The sequence below is a fragment of the Myotis daubentonii genome, chromosome 3, assembly GCF_963259705.1.
Source record: "Myotis daubentonii chromosome 3, mMyoDau2.1, whole genome shotgun sequence".
Classification (NCBI taxonomy): domain Eukaryota; kingdom Metazoa; phylum Chordata; class Mammalia; order Chiroptera; family Vespertilionidae; genus Myotis; species Myotis daubentonii.
In genome coordinates, this window is record NC_081842.1 from 79072163 (window position 1) to 79087872 (window position 15710).

General features: G+C 55.4%; 2 protein-coding genes across 2 annotated transcripts in view; both read left to right on the plus strand.

Moving 5' to 3' along the window:
• The window catches only part of LOC132229638 (ferritin, heavy subunit-like), a 63995-nt gene that overhangs the window by 22551 nt on the left and 25734 nt on the right, over positions 1 to 15710 (plus strand). The window lies entirely within an intron of this gene.
• LOC132231854 (protein Daple-like) lies at positions 705 to 14095 on the plus strand. The gene is made up of 8 exons (XM_059691660.1): positions 705 to 735; positions 4537 to 4631; positions 4771 to 4887; positions 5762 to 5942; positions 8101 to 8336; positions 9573 to 9697; positions 11682 to 11768; positions 13635 to 14095. Exons 1-8 carry the CDS (start codon positions 705 to 707, stop codon positions 14047 to 14049), a joined length of 1287 nt encoding a protein of 428 aa, XP_059547643.1. The 3' UTR covers positions 14050 to 14095.

A 15710-nucleotide genomic window follows, 5' to 3' on the forward strand; every position in this document is an offset into this window, starting at 1 on the left:
GTACCTGCATATTTGTTCTCTAAATGTCTTTCTTGCATGTGCTAATTTAGTAGTCCTTGCACAGAAAGCTATGTACAAAGTCCTTTTGTTAAGATATTTTCCAGTCCGGCCGGCATGGCTCAGTAACTGAGAGTAACACTATGAACCAGGAAGTCATGTTCAATACCCAGTAAGGGCACATGCCTGTGTTGGGGGTTTGATCCCCATTATGGGCGTGCAGGAGGCAGTTGATCAATGCTTCTCTCTCATCATTGATGTTTTTCTCTCTCCCTCCCTCTCCTTTCCCCTCGGAACTCAATAAAGATATATTTTTTAAAAATATATAAAGTATAGCCCTAGCCAGTTTGGCTCACTGGATAGAGGGTTGACCTGGGGATTGAAGGGACCCAGGTTGTATTCTGGTCAAGAGCATGTACCTTGGTTGCAGGCACATCCCCAGTGGGGAGTGTGCAGGAGGCAGCTGATCAATGCTTCTCTCTCATCAATGATTCTAACTCTCTATCCCTCTCCCTTCCTCTCTGTAAAAAATCAATAAAATATATATTTAAAAAATATATATGTATATAAAATATTTTTCAAATATATAGCTTTACTTTGTTCATTTTTCTTATAAACTACACATTAGTGAGTGTTCTGTCAAATTGTGTTTTAGGCTATTGACTGGTGGACTTCAGGGGTTCTAATGTATGAACTATTGACAGTCGATGGGGAGAATTCCCGAGCTGGGCTCTCTAGGTAAGACTTCACAAAATAAAATGAATGTGTTGTTCCCTGAAAGGAACAGATCAAATTTCTATAATGTGGCTGATGGGAAAAAATAATTTTTTGAAACATAGACAGACATATCAGAATGAAGTGGTTAATTTCCATTTATAATGGTATAGGATCTATAAATATGACCTTTATGTTTCTTTACATTTTATGTGCCAGCTAGATCTTAATCTTCATGGGGAGAGTGTCCTAATTTTTGTGTATTCCAAAGCAGTTAGCATGGGGCATGAGCCTCTGGCAGAGCCGTTTAGAATGCGTGGCCTGAGCAGTTTGGTTGGGGGGCCATGGAGACAGTGGAATGTTAGGTGCGGAGTCAGTGGGCATGGAGTCGGTGGGCGTGGAGTTGGAGGTTGTGGAGTTGGTGGGTGCGGAGTTGGTGGTGCGGAGTTGGTGGTGCGGAGTCGGTGTGAATTGTCAGTGTGTGAAGAGTCGGTGTGAAGAGTTGAAGTGAGAAGAGTCGGTGGTCGTAGAGTCGGTGAGTGCAGAGCCTCTTCCTGTGTGAGAAGGGATTGTCCCTGCCTCCCCCTCAGGGCTCTTGTGAGGAGTGAATGTGCAAGGACAGAGGGCACCTAGCGCAGGGCCGGGGATGGGCAGAGAGACGGTGCCCAGGTGACTCCCGATTCTGTGAGCAAACCCTTCCCGCTGCCAGGCTTTGACCAGAACCGTGTCCACTGGCGGCAGGTCCACGGCTTCCCTTCTACCAAGAACCTTGGGTTCTGGCCGGTGCGGGAAAGTGAACATGAGATGGAAAAGCAGGAGCTACCGCCCACTCCCAGTTGTTAGAACCGTACGTGGGGCCAGCCTTGGGCAACTGCCACCGAGAGCAAGGGACATGTTGGGTGCATGCGTGTTCCCAAACTGTGAAGGCGCTCGGGGGAGACTCAGCCCTAGGACACCAGTGGTTCTGGGAGGGCTCCTGGGCGGGAGCAGAGATGAGGGGAAAGAGCTGACCGGCTCCCCGTGTGTGCTGGGCCCTGGGACCGGAATAGGCCCCGCGGACTCCTCCCCTGAGGGGGCCTGTGAGGGACCAGCCATGGCGTCCCACACCCAGCATGTGCCTGACACCCAGGGGCCCATAGTACTGTTTGCTGTGCCTTAACCCTCATTTCCGGGAAACTGCCCAGAGCTGTTGGTTTTCCAAGAGGTTGTGTGTGACCTGTTCACATAGCAACTGGGTGTTGAACAAAAACTCACCGGAACAGCCATTTATTTCCAGCTCCCAGATCAGTGGAGTGACCGTGGAATTGAGAGGCCAAGGCTCAGCCCTCACACCCGGGACAGATCTTAGCCCCACCCCTTCCTTGTTAGGGAAACGGGCTCAGGGAAATCCCGCACCTGTCAGCAGGTGCGCTCGTCCAACCAGACGAGGCTGTACATGTCAGACACTCTCGCATCCTGTGTACAACAGATGGGGGCAGCTTTAGGTTTATGTGGTGCCCTTCTCTGATTTTCTGCTACTGGGCTGGGGCTGCTGCCGACACAGTGACCTGCTGCCAGCGAAGAGTCATATGCTAAGCTCAGTGGCTTAAGTGGGCAGCAGTGAAGGCCCTCAAAAGAGACAGGGCCTGCCCGGCCGGGCCAATGCCCAGATCGTGGGCTCCATGCCCAGGGGTGGCTTGTGGGAAGCAGGCGATCAATGATTCTCTCTCATCATTGATGTGTCTATCTCTCCCTCTCCTTTCCTCTCTGAGATCAATAAAAGTATATTTAAAAGAAATATATATATATATATGTATATATATATATATATACATACTAGCGGCCCAGTGCATGAATTCGTGCACCATTGGGGTCCCTTGGCCTGGCCTGCGGGAATTCGGCTGAAACTGGCTCTCTGACAGCCCCTGAGGAGTCCCGGATTGCGAGAGGGCATAGGCGAGGCAGTGGGACTCCATTGGTGTATGATCAGGGCGGGGAGGGACACAGGAGGTTGGCTAGTGGTGAGGGACCATGGGAGGGCCCCAGGGCATGTCAGGCCTGTCTAGTTCAGTCCCAATCAGTCAGACCCCAGCAGCAAGCCAACCTGCCAGTTGCAGCGTCTGCCCCCCAGTGGTCAGTGCACGTCATAGCAAGCTGTTGAGTGGCCTTAGCATATCATTCGTGTATTATGCTTGCATTGGTTGAATGGATGACCGGATACTTAGCATATTAGGCTTTTATTCTATAGGATGTTAAAAAAACCAAACAAACTGATAGGGCCTGACTGCTGTGTTGCTTTCTGTAAGGATGGATGTAGGTGGGTGACTGGCAATAAGGGTCTCTGCTGGCAACTAGGATGTGGGCCGAGCTGTGATTTGGGAGTCCCTACGGCCTTTCCAAGACATGGTAAACCAGCTAAGGGGCCTGACAGCCGCCCGTCCTCCTGTCACCTGCTTTACAGCCCTGTGCTGTGCGTCACTTTGCTCAGACACCACTGAGGCCTCATGGGTCTTCATCACCTACCACTGGGTCAGCACATCTTTTAGTGGCTGTAGGTCTCCCAGCAGGACCCTGTGTTGGAGTCTCTTCTGTGCAGCTGTGCTCTAGGAAGTGAGCAGGTGCATGGAGGCCCTTCAACCTGGGGAATGAGGGTAGCTGCACTGGGGCGGGGCAGGCCAGCGGGTTCCATGGTGTGCATCCTCACCCCACCCCTCTTCCTGCACTAGGATCGTGGACACATCCCCCAGCAGTTCCTTGAGGAGCTGCTGGGGGACATCATGGCCCTCGAGGCTGAACAGGTCCAGAGGAGGAACCAGCCCGCCCACCTGAGCTGGGAGCTGGAGCTGCTGATAGAAGGTAGGCAGCAGCCCCTGGCGCCGGGGAGCCAGCCTGGCTGTGGCTTCTCCCTCACCCAGGGAGCTGAGCCCTTGGCTCTGAATCTCCTGGGTCAGCCCACCCTCAGCCCAAGTCAGTAGGGTGTGATTCAGGGGCCATTTGGGACCGTTTCATTGCCATTATCCCCAAGGGGAACATGAGGGGCCTGGCAGCCTCGAAGTCAGGACATGAACTACAAGTAAATGTTGCCAGATTTCTCAGCGCCTGTGGGGACAGTCCCAGGAGCTTCCAGATGACAGCACGCTGACCCCAGAAGCTGTCTTAGATCTGTCCGTGGGGGATTGAAAGCTCTGGATGGCAGGAGCTTCCCCAGTGCTCACTGACCTGCATTATAACAGAGGCCTGGGCTGATTTCCTCCGTTCATGTCATCCTCGGGCAGATGGGTGCAGTCTGCTCTCTGTCTCCCTGGGCAGGGGCTGCTCAGTGACCTCTCCTCCCGAAGGACCTCACCCACGGGTGGCAAGTACTCGACACACGCGCCCCAGATCCTCTACCCCCCGCAGACATACTGGTCAATTACCGTGCCTCCCACACCCCAGCTGAGCCCCCCAGACCCCCGCACTCTGACGGCTGGCCCGGACCATGCCATGTCTTTGCCGACTCTGTGAGTCTCTGAAATCCTTGACTTGACAGTCAGGTTAGAACTTGGCAAAAAGTGGTTCCAGCAGTTCCACCGTCTGGAACTTCTGCTTTGGCCTCTCCACGGTCACCTGCCTTCTTCTTAAGCTCTGGGTGGCTCCTCTACCAGCCCCCAGCTGAGCCAGCACAGGGGCCACAACCAACAGCGACAGCACCTTGTGAATGACACCCAGCTGACCATCCCTGGCCCTCACACCTAGGCCTCGGGGTCGGGGGGTGGCCGTCTGGGTGGATGGTCCTCTCGGGGCCAGAGTCAGAGAGGGGAAGTGAAGGCCCTGGAAGCTGGGCTCTGACTCCACTGTGCTCTTCAGCCTGCACGCGGATCACCGATTTGGAGGAGAATACCCATGCCCTCCAGGGCACAGTAAAGATGCTGCAGGAGGAGAACCAGCAGCTCCGGAAGGAGGTAACAGTGGGAGGTGTCCAGAATATACGGGCAAGCCGGTGGCCAGGTGTCCTGTGGGGTGACAGGTTTGGGGTTTGCTTTCAAGCCAAGTTCACTCTGTGATCTGACTGTGGCACGGGCTGGGTCTTTGGCTCTGCAGGTGGAAGAGTTGGGGACCCAACTCACCCAGGACAAGGCCAACAGCCAAAAGGAAGAGCTGGAGGGAGAACCCCAGTCTAACATCGCAAACACCATGAGGCCCTCCAGGGCCACACAGGTAGGCCCTCCAGAGCACATGCCCCCCTGGCGCCCCTGCCTGCCCGAGGGAGCCTCCGGGATCACAGCCGTGTCCTGGTCATTGATCAGTGATTCCTGGGTGACCAGTTCCTTCACTCAGCTGCAGCTCAGACCAGCAATTCTCAGCCGCTGCCGGCCGCGGGGGCAGGTGTTGCCTCCCAGGGACACTGGCCATCTTGGTAGTGGTTGACAGGACTGGGGGGAGGAGGAGGGCGGTGCTGCTGGCTGTGCCGGGTGGATGGTTGTTCCGTAAATATCAGGGCAAGTTGGCTGCTAGTGTTGTTCAGATCTTCTGTATCCTGACTGATGTTCTATGTACTTTTTATTTTTCTTTTATTTTAAAATATTTTCATTGATTAAGTTATTACATATGTGTCCTTATCCCCACATTGCCCCCTATTGGTGGGGGGAGGGAACTCATGCGCTCAGCCCCCTGTTGTCCCTGTCCATTGGTTAGGCCTATATGCTTGCCTATAAGTCCTTTGGTTGATCTCTATGTACTTTTTAAAAAATAGGCTTTTACAATGGGTCACAGGGGGCAGCCAAGGAGCTGATCCAGAGAGCGGGTATCCTGTGCCCCTAAAGGTCCCGTGTGTGGAGAGGGCGCAGGGCTCCCATAGCACCATGTGCTGGTCCGTTCATGCCGTGGGCCCGGCCAGCGCAGTTCCTTAACTGCTGGGAGAACCGCACTCAGCACGGCTGGTGCTGCCTGCCCTGAGGGTCCCTGCTCTTTTGGGGTCTGCACTTGCCCTGCTCTTGGCCCCTCACTGCGTGTGGGGGTGCAGGGATGCGGGGTCGTTGGCTCCCCGGGGCCTTTACCCAATGAGGCATCCTCACCTTTTTCCTCTGGGCAGGAGGAGGAACCTTCCAGTCTGGGCCCCCAGAACCAACAGGGGGCCGCGGAGAGGGAGCCGGGGGAGCAGGAGAAGCAGCTGCCTGAAGTCCAGGAGTCCCTGAGGCAGGAGCAGGAGGCCAAGGCCCTTGCGCCGCCGGAGAGAACAACGGAGAGGAGAGGCTGCAGCAGGAGCTTCAAAGGTAACCGCCCGCCCCTGCAGCGGCATCTGCCGCGTTTCATTCGCACCAACTCCCTCAGCTCTCGCTGAGCTCAGCTCCGGTGAGTCCCCTGGTCATGGTGCCCTTTCACCCGCCTGTCACGATCACAGCTGATGGTCAGGAGGGAAGGGCCTCCAGCTGGTGGCTGGAATGGAGCATCGTCCAGGTGTGGGTGACCGCCCCTCCCACATGGATGATGGTGATGACTGAGCGGGCACGGGCATCTTCATCCTCTCTCACCAGCCATTCCAGAAGGACATATGCTTGCTCCACGTCATTCCCGCATTCCCTGTTGGTGAACTCACCTCCTCGCTGAGACGCACTTGTCACCCCGCATCGGTCTCCATGGCCTTTCAGGGCCTGTCCATAGGGCGAGATCCTGGAATCGCCTGATGTGCACATTTGCAGCTGCGGTTGAACAAGGCCTCCGATTCCTGCCTGTTTCAGCTCTCACACTGCACACGAGTGTCCCTTTCACGGTCCATTGAGTGCCATGGAGTCCTCTTCTCTTGCTTTTTGGTGGTGATTTCACTGTTTGAAATGGCCCCCAGATGGAGTGCTGCAGTGCTGTCTAGTGCCCCCAAGTGCACGCTGCGCTGGGCCTCAGGGAAAATATCCGAGTGGATCATGAGGGTCATTCAGGCCCGAGGTCTGGTGCTGTTGGCTGTCCCAGTGAGCATATGGCACAAAGCGTCCTTATGTCTTGATTGGTTGACAGAAATGTGGCCAGAGACTCACAGGAACTGGTGGGGACAGTTGCAGGATACACTGCTCAGTGCTCGCGGCGGCTCCATAGGACATTATACCGCGAATCCTGAGAATTGACTGCGTTTTTATCCTTCTTTTCAAACAGATGAGGAAAGAGGCTCAGAGAGATTCAGTAACTTGTTCCGGTCAGTCCTGAGTGTAGTGGCCCAGTCAGGATTCAAATCCAGGTCTTGTCTCAGCCCAGAGGCCTGACCACGGGAAGCCTTCCTTTGCACAGCCTTGTTTGAATATGTTTGGGGCTACAAAGTCAGGTGCCTGCGGGGCCAGGCAGGTCCAGCAGGTGGGGAGGGAGTGTCAGCGGCAGGGCAGGCCCTCCTGGAGAATACACACCCTCTGAAGGCGGTCAGCTGCGGGGCGGACCCGGGCTGCCAGGTCATCCTTTTGTTTCTACTTTTTATTATTATTATTATTATTTAATCCTCATCCCAGGATACTTTTTTCATTGCCCTTCTGAGAGAGTGGGAGGGAGGGAGGAAGCGAGGGAGGGAGGGACTGATGGAGGGAGGGATGGAGGAACGGACGGAGGGAGGGAGAGGGAGAGAGAAACAGTGATGCAAGAGACACATCTATTGGATGGCTGCAGCACACACCCCTCTATGCCGGGGAGCAATCCCACAGCCCAGGGACATGCCCTTGACTGGGAATCCACCCGCGACCCTTCCGGACACAGGCTGATGCTGTCACTTCTGAGCCGCCCCTGCCAGGGCCTTTGCTTGATGCTTTCTCCCCACCCTCCCAGAATCTCGATAGCTGAATGTTGATGTGAAACGGAACATTTTTAGAAATATTGAATAACGAATTAATTTACATTAAATCACAGAGACTGTGTGGGCCTCACAGGGCCCATCTGTGTTCACATGGATTCCATGTGCCTCTGGTCGTTGAGATTTCAGGTAGAACCCTTACCCCTGGAAAGCCAGTCGGGTAATTATGATAATGATAATGATGATGATGATGATGATGATGTCAGTGGCTTTACATAATGCTCCAGAATCTCATATTTTATTTGTCTCAGGAGTTGGGATCAGAAAGGGACTTGGAATTGGGGAGAAGAGCTGGGCAAAGGCAGAGTTTCAGAGCAAAGATGTTCTGATTCCATGTTTTTCAAAAGTGTTTCAGCCGAAGAACCCTTTTTCCAAGGAGGCAGACATGCAAAGCCTTACAGGGGAAGGATTTTTCACAGGCTGCTCTGTTGAAGTGTGTCCGAGCCTGTCTGTCCTGTGTTTCAGCCGAGTGTGGCAGCCGGGGTGGCCGCATAGAACCCCAACGGACACAGTTTGAGAACCTCTGAATGTGCTCAGCCCTCGTTTCCACAGGGGAAAACCTGAGGCCCCGAGAGGATGGGGGTGTGATTGAGGCGTACATGGGACAGAGGCTGGGAGTGCTCCTGAGCCCTGGGCCGTGTGGCTCTCCGCCCGCAGGCTCACTTCCTGGACTGAGCTGCTTCAGGGGGAGCAGGAGGAGCTACGCACCCAGACCCAGGAGCTGCAGGCCTCCCTAGAGGACGCGCAGCGGAAGATGCGGATCTGGCAGGCCGCTTACCGTGACCTGAAGGCGGAGCAACGGCCCAAGGAAATTTTGCTTACCAAGCTGAGCATCCAGTGCGAGGTGAGGCCTGGGGCCGGGGCTGACAGCCTGGGGCTCAGCCAGGTCTGAGTGGGTCCTCATTGGCGTCTGTGCCCAAAGACTGTGTGGGAATGTCACCCAGAGGCCGAGAGGAAGCCAGAGGCATTTAATGGGGACAAGCACCTTGGCTGGTGGGGATGTGTTAGAAAAGACCTCTCACCAACCTTTGCTTTTTGCAATTTTTAAATATATTTTTCTTGATTTGAGAGAACAAGGGAGGGGGAGAGAGGGATAGAAACATCAATGAGGACAGAGAATCGTGGTTCGACTGCCTCCTGCACCACCCCAGCGGGGTTCCAGCCCAAAACTTGGGCATGTGTCCTTGACTGGATTCGAACCTGGGACCTTTAGTTCGCAGTTCAATGCATGCTCTCTCCACTGCGCTAAACTGGTTAGGGCCTGACCTTTGCTTTTTGCAGGGCCGGGGCGGTGCATGGAAGCAGCCAAGTGCTGTTTCCATTCTGTCCTCGTGGCTGAGCTCTTTGCTCTGTGCTCCCCGTGTCATCTCACTGAATTCTCACAATGCTTTTGTGAGCTGGGGCCCATCCTCATCCTCTGAGGTTGGGTCTGAACTCAGTTTGTTTGAAGCCAAAGCTTGGGCTTTCCCGCCACTCCAGCCCGATGATGTTCTGGGTCAGGAGTTGACCAACCTCAGCCCCGAATTCCTATCCAGCCCGGCATTTATTTTTCTGATGTCAGAGAGAGGAAGGGAGAGGGGGAAAGGGATGGGAACTTCAATGATGAGAGAGAACCTCTGATGGGCTGCCTCCTGCACGCCCCCTACTGGGGATCGACCCCTCATCCTGGGTGTGTTCCTTGACCAGGCATCTCTTTTGTGAACTCCTGGTGCATGGGGGGCCGCTCCACCACCTGAGCCACACCCTTTGGGCTGCTTCGTAATGAGATACTTTACATTCTTTTTAAAAATGGCTGTCAAGTCCTCAGAGCCTCTTGTACGTTTTGCACTGATGGCGCCTCTCGGCTCAGACTGGCTGTGTTTTCAGTGCTCAGTGGCCACACGTGGGCGGGGCTGCCCGACTGGCCGGTGCACTCGGCCATCCCCATGACATTGGCTGTGTTGGTCCTTGCGACTGGTGAAGCTCATGCCGAAATGGCCATGTTCACGCACGTGGCCCTTTTCTCCTTTTGGGAGCAGTCTCCCAGCAGTGGAGTCACAGGGGCCCGTGGTGTTGAGGACATTGTTGATCTGTGTTTCAGTCGCTCACCCGTGTGAAGAAGGACTGGCAAGAGGAGAAACGTCACCTGAGGAGGGAGATAGACACCTTGAAAGAGCTGAACGAGAGCCTCCTGGACGCCTGTGAGGAGCACTGCACTGAGAACATGTAAGGGGGAGGGGTGACCGACACCTGTCCTCACAGGGCTGCGGGCTTCCAGCTCCACGCCCAGGCCTCCACATTCTGGGCAGAGAGCCCGCCGGCGAACTGGTGTCCCCAGGGCAAGGGAACAGACCATCTTCCCAGCGCACCCTGCTCTCCTTTCCCCGGAATGGCTCTAGAATTCTGCAAGGAGGGGTGGTTGGATTTTGCTGGCTTCAACAACATGGCCCACTGCCAGCCGCTTCTTAATCTGCTTTTGGAATTAAGCTCAGTTTAAAAATTATGACAGAGGTAAAGAGAGGTACCTAGGGAAGCAATCCAGGTCGCAGGTTGAGCCCGTTCTCTGTCTGATTTCCCCTTGAGGGGCTGGAGAGAGGGTTGTGGGTGCGCCGCGGTTGTCCTCCCTCTGCTGACACGACACGGACCTGGCTGTGGCGGAGACCCTGCGAGGTGCACAGAACCAGTGACCTGGTGGCCACGAACCGGCAGGGGTGATGGCATGTGAGCAGAGCTTGTGCCCAGCAGACAGATGTTGAGGAGCTCCAAGGAGGCGGAGAAGGAAGCGTGGTGGTGGGAGTCGGGGTTCTGCAGCTGACCTGGATGGGGACAGGGCTAGCCGGGGGGGCGGGAGTTGGGGGGACGTGAAGGTGGAGCACGGGTGATCGGGGTGCAGGGAAGGTGCAGGCAGTGGCAGGAGGGAAGGCTAGAGCAGGGGGCACTCAGATGGGGAAGGCCTCCATGCCTTGCTAAGGAGTCAGATTCCCTGGGAGTGAGTGTTTATGGGAGGCTGGTCTAAGGGCCGAGGGAGCTGCCAGAGAGGAGGCAGGAGGAAGAGGCTTGGTGCTGGGAACCTTGGGGTTGGAAGTCAAGTGACCCGAGATGCATCTGGTGGGCCCAGGGTGGTCTTCACCCCGCGGTGCTGAGCTGCGGGACTGTCCTTCCTTGTGATGGGGAGTGGCTGGCCAGGAGGGACAGAGGGACATGGTCACAGTGGCCACAGGGGCACTGACCCAGCCCCCCGGGGTCACGGCGCTGCTCCACTTTTCTCCCGGATTCTTCTGCTCATCTACAGCTGGCTCGCCACCTACCCAGGATGGTTTACAGGGAAAGCCACACTGTAGTTTGGGGTGGAAATGACCGTGGCCTGAGTTGGCTCTCTATAGCGCAGTGGGTACCAATGACCAGCAGAGGTTGGGTAGGTGCCAACTAGAAGCATCGGGGCCTGGTACCCAGGGGGATGATCTGATGATGGTTTTGCATAAAACAGTGTGTGCAGGAGGCCAGGGAGTGGGCAGGCTTCCTGAGCTGCTCCGAGTGGAGTCTTCCCAGCCCAGGGCGGGTTGGGGGCCTGTCTTCTGTGAATTTGTGCACCTAGTGGTGGGGGTCGGTCAGAGCCAGACAGGAAAGCGCTCTAGCATAAGGCCCAGCAGCACGGCTGAGGGAAGAGAGGAACACAGACTAGAAGAACAGATGCCGAGCCAAGGCCGCTGGGAGCAGGTCAGGGTCGGTGGTCCTGGGCCCAGCGGTTTGCGAGTCATCGCTTTTCACAGCTGCTCACTTCACGGTGAACTCTCAGAAAAGCCCGCGTCTTAGGTGGGACCTCGGCAGCCTCATGGCCAAAGGAGCCTGAGCTGCTGCCTCGATCCAGGGGACTCGTTTTCAAGCAAGGAAACCAAGGTCTCTGCCGTCAAGGCCCATGGGTTTGCCATCCTGAGTTGCACATGGTTTGGGGCTTTCTCTCCTGCGATGAGGTACAGCCTGCTCCCTGGTGCTGCAGCAGGTCTCCTCACGTGTTAGGGTTCCCGGACCCACACCACAAGCTCCCATCCCCATCTTCCCCACTCGGCGAGCTTGACGGTCATGAGCACCGTGATGTCCGAGTCCCAGGAAAATGCCGGCCCTTCTGGGCCAGGTTCCAGCTGGGGCCGATGAGTCCATTTACATGTTTTATATAAAACCAGACTGTTCTTTCTTTCTCCTCTGTTTACAGCGAGAGCCGGAAGACTATGCCTACAGGAGAGGCGGAAGAGGACAGAAGTGGGGATCCAAAGGAGGCTCAGTGTCCTGCTCCTAGGAAGTGAGTTGATTTCAGCAGCAGGAACTTCTACACAGAACAGGAAGCTGCTCTTTCACGAGTGGGGAAAGCCATGTGGAGCAGTGACCAGTGTGTGGGGCCCGCACCTTCCCCTCTATGCCAGGTCCCCTGTGCGCACCTCCCTCCCAGCTCTGAAAGAATTTAGAGTTTCTTTCCGGCCTTCCTCAGGGTTATCCTCTGAGGGATGGCGAATGCCAGCTGCCATGTCCTGTTGAAGGGGCAGAGAGTCTGGATTAGAGCCACTGAAGCAGGACTATCAGGCTGTGTCTCCAGGTTTCAGGACCTAGAAAGCCATGTTTCTGTTTTGGGAAGGAAGCGTGGGCCGTACGCATGGGCCGTACGCGTGGGCCGGACATCTGGGCCAGCACCCATGGTCTTCAGTCACAGGAACCTCTTGGTCTTCCCTACATTCCTCTGGAGTCTCTGGACCCCAGGGTGGTTCTCAAACACGTTCCCTTCTGCAGAGCAGCAGCCCCGGTGGTGGGCAGCTCGGTCCCCGAGGCTGCGGGCTTCCGTCCAGCAGGCCTTGCCCTGCGTCCGGGCCTGAGCCCCAGGAGCTGGGCCTTCAGATTGTCCTGCCCCAGCCCAGCCTTGAGGGCAAATCACCATGAATCCTGCAAGGGCTCTCTGTTGACATCACAAAACCACATAATTTCCCACCCTCCTCCTGTCCCTTGTGTTGGCGGGGACATTGAGGCTCGATGAGGAAAGTACTGGAGTTGAGTCAGCACAGTGTCGCTCTGTGGCAGAGCCAGGATTAGAACCAGCTGCGGTTCTTCTTGTGACATTAGAATGCCTCCATTTCCAGTTAGCTGCACTGTATTACCCTTTAAGTTCACTATTTTCATTTATTAATTTTTATTTTACTATATATATATATATTAGTATATTTTAACTGAATTCAGAGAAGAAGGCTGAGGGTGATAGAGAGAAACATCAGTGATGAAAGAGAATCATTAATTGGCTGCTTCCTGCACACCCCCCACCAGGAATTGAGTCTGTAACCCGGGTATGTGCCCTTGACCAGAATAGAGCCCAGAACCCTTCAGTCCATAGAGTGATGCTCTACCCACTGAGCCCAACTGGCTAGGGCTATTTTAATTTTGCTTAATCCTCACCTGAGGATTTTTTTTCATTGATTTTTGGAGAGAGTAGCGGGGAACAAGGGGTTGGGGGGAAGAGAGAGAGACATCAATGAGAGAGACATCAATATGAGAGACACATTGATTGGTTGCCATCCAGCACACGCCCCCAGTGGGCCCAGGGATAAAACTGCAACCCAGGTACAAGCCCTTGACCCAGAATCAAACCCTTGACCCTTCAGTGCTTGGGCCACTGCTCTAACCCCTGGGGCACACCAGCCAGTGTCCACTCTTTTTTATCCACATGGCCCACTGGGCCCACCCTGTTCCCCCCTCACCCAGATTCCTCAGTGCCCGGAAGGGGCTAAGTCTGCCCGCCTGTCTCACCTATTGGGAGCTCCAGCGGGAAATGAGGAGGCCCTGACTCTCCCTGACATGGCCCTGGGATGCACAATTGCCAGCACACCTAGATGAGCACAGCACCTCTCCCGGTGCCTCCCAGTGACACAGAGTGGAGGCTGCATGTGAGGTTCTGTTTCCCGAGAGGCTAGTGCGGGTTTCTGCCACAAGGAACGCTTCTCCCGTCCCTGGGTCTGTGCAAATGAACTGCAAATGGTGCTGCACGCCCTGAGGCCACATGCGATGATCCTGGTGCTGGCGATGCAGATTCGTGAGGAACCTGGTGCTGAACCCCAAGTGAAGGGCCGCTTCCCTGGCTGGAGGGGCAGTGGGGGTTGGCAGTGTCCTAACCCTCTACTCCTAATAGGAAAAAGCGCTGGAGTCGAGCCAGAGCCTTCCTCAAATTCTTCCAACGCCAGAGAGACGGCTCACGAGGACAAGCCAAGTCACCCGCAGACAGCCTTCCTGGGCCCCTGGAGGCCACCCCATGGTGCTCATACTGGGAGGAGAAGGGAGACGCCCGCAGTGGGCCCCCACCAAAAGGTAGGAGGGGCTGGCCTGGCTGCAGGAGGGCAGTGAAGGGGAGGATCTCAGGTCTTCCTCGAGGTCAGGGCAGAACCGACGAGATGCGAGCTGGGTGCGCACACGTGTGCTTGGAGCCTGAAGGGGGCTCCGCACGCCCCGTCTGCCCCCTCAGGTGTGTGAACACCCAAGTAGAACATGTAAGCCCACGTCACTGTGGTGGCAGTTTCATCCAGAACCATTTAGTTCCTTCAGCATGAGGAGCCTCCCCATCACGTACACTGTGGTGGGTCCTCGAATATCCAGAGCGGATCTCCAGACAGTTACCGCGGAGACACGCTCAGGAGAGGATGAGGATGTGTTTGGGGCTCCTTGTCTCGGAGTAGCCATTTCTGTAGGGAAAGCCCCCATGTAACCCGTCGTGGACATCTGCCAGGCCTTCAGGCAGGCTTGGGCTCTGCTCTTTCTGTGGCTCTGAGAAGTCGGTGTGGTTCTCTTCTCCCACCTGACCTGGCCCTGAGTCCTCCCACCAGGGGGCGCTGGACCTGCTCATTGAGGGCTGTGATGGGAGTGAGCCATTGGGTCCACGGTGGATTTGTAGCTGCATGTGCTGCATGTGTTTCCTGGGGTCTAAGAGGCTGTCAGCTGTCAGCTGCCCGATTTTGTGCTCATGGAAAGAAAGTGATCGGGTGGCGGCAGTGAGGGTTTTGTCAGAATCGCCACCAGTCGACAGTGACTGGGAGGGATGCTCCAAACTGCACCCTGATTTCAGAGATGGAAGGTTGGGGCGGGGGAGTTCCTCTTAGAACCAATTAAACAAAGCCATAGACTGAAAGGTGGTTTAGTTTTCACATTCACTTTGAAATATCATTTTATTGATTATTTGCCTATAAACCTGCCAAACATGCCCCCTGAGGAAGTTAAAAATTTGATGAAGGACACTAGGACGTTCTGAAGACGGGGCCAGGCCCGAGACTAGGGGGCTCCCAGGGGCTGGGGTGACAGGCCCTGACAGGACCCGGGCCGTGACAGGGCGCCTGTGAGTGTGACGGGTGCCCCAGCCGTTCCGGGTGGCAGTCACCACTGCAAGTCCTACTGTGTCACTCGAGATGCAGAAATGAAGTGCGCGCATGCGGGCACACTGTCTGGGGGCTGCTGCTTGCGTTCCCGGTCTCACAGGAGGTGAAGTCGGGGAAACGCTCACGTGCAGGTAAATGATCATGAAGCTTACTGCCTTGTTAGCATTTGTTTTCTCCAGAGGGTTCTGTGGCCTCAGGTTTTCACACTGGCTCCTCACACTTTTGGACATGTATCACGTCCACTGGTGTGATTGGCTAAGTTGATGAATGAGCTATAATCAGCCCAATTGAGTTAGCAAAACCTTCTGAGAAAAAACTGCTTGACAGATCCCCGCTGTGGTTTGGATCCGTGAGTGAGCAGGTCAGGGGCTGCAGTTAGTAACGGCAGCCGTGCAAGGGGGCTTTCTGGGCTCAGCAGCCTTTCCGTAGTTGACCCACTTTGTCCGTCTCCTTGAGTTCTAGCTGCCGTGGGAGGTCGGCTCCATTCCTGTCCCCCGTTCAGAGCTGGGAGGGGAGCTCAGGAATGCTTGACCAGGGTCAGCACTGGCCCAGAGAATCAGTATTGGAGCTGGGACCCGAACCCGCGTCTGACAGGTTACGGGGCCCGAACTCTTAACCGCTGTGAGCACTGCCTGCCCTTCAAGCTGCTTTGGTCCCTGAAGATGCTCAACCAACTTGGGGCCCCAGCACTGAGGAGTGGGTCCCTTCTCTGTGGTGTGAGCTGTGTCAGCAGGTGGCGCTGTGGGGGAAGAAATAGCAGAGGTGCAGCTGTGCACTTGAATCCTCCATCAGAACTGGAGAAATCCCTTCTGTTCATGGATTGACGTGTTGAGGAAGTCACT

What these genes read in the sequence shown, in the direction of transcription:
- LOC132231854 (XM_059691660.1), top strand. Translation starts at nt 705, where the DNA reads ATGGGGAGAATTCCCGAGCTGGGCTCTCTAG. An exon ending in TCCCGAGCTGGGCTCTCTAG is followed by an intron (nt 736 to 4,536) that starts GTAAGACTTCAC and finishes TGTGCTCTTCAG; the next exon opens with CCTGCACGCGGATCACCGAT. An exon ending in CTGCAGCAGGAGCTTCAAAG is followed by an intron (nt 5,943 to 8,100) that starts GTAACCGCCCGC and finishes TACATGGGACAG; the next exon opens with AGGCTGGGAGTGCTCCTGAG.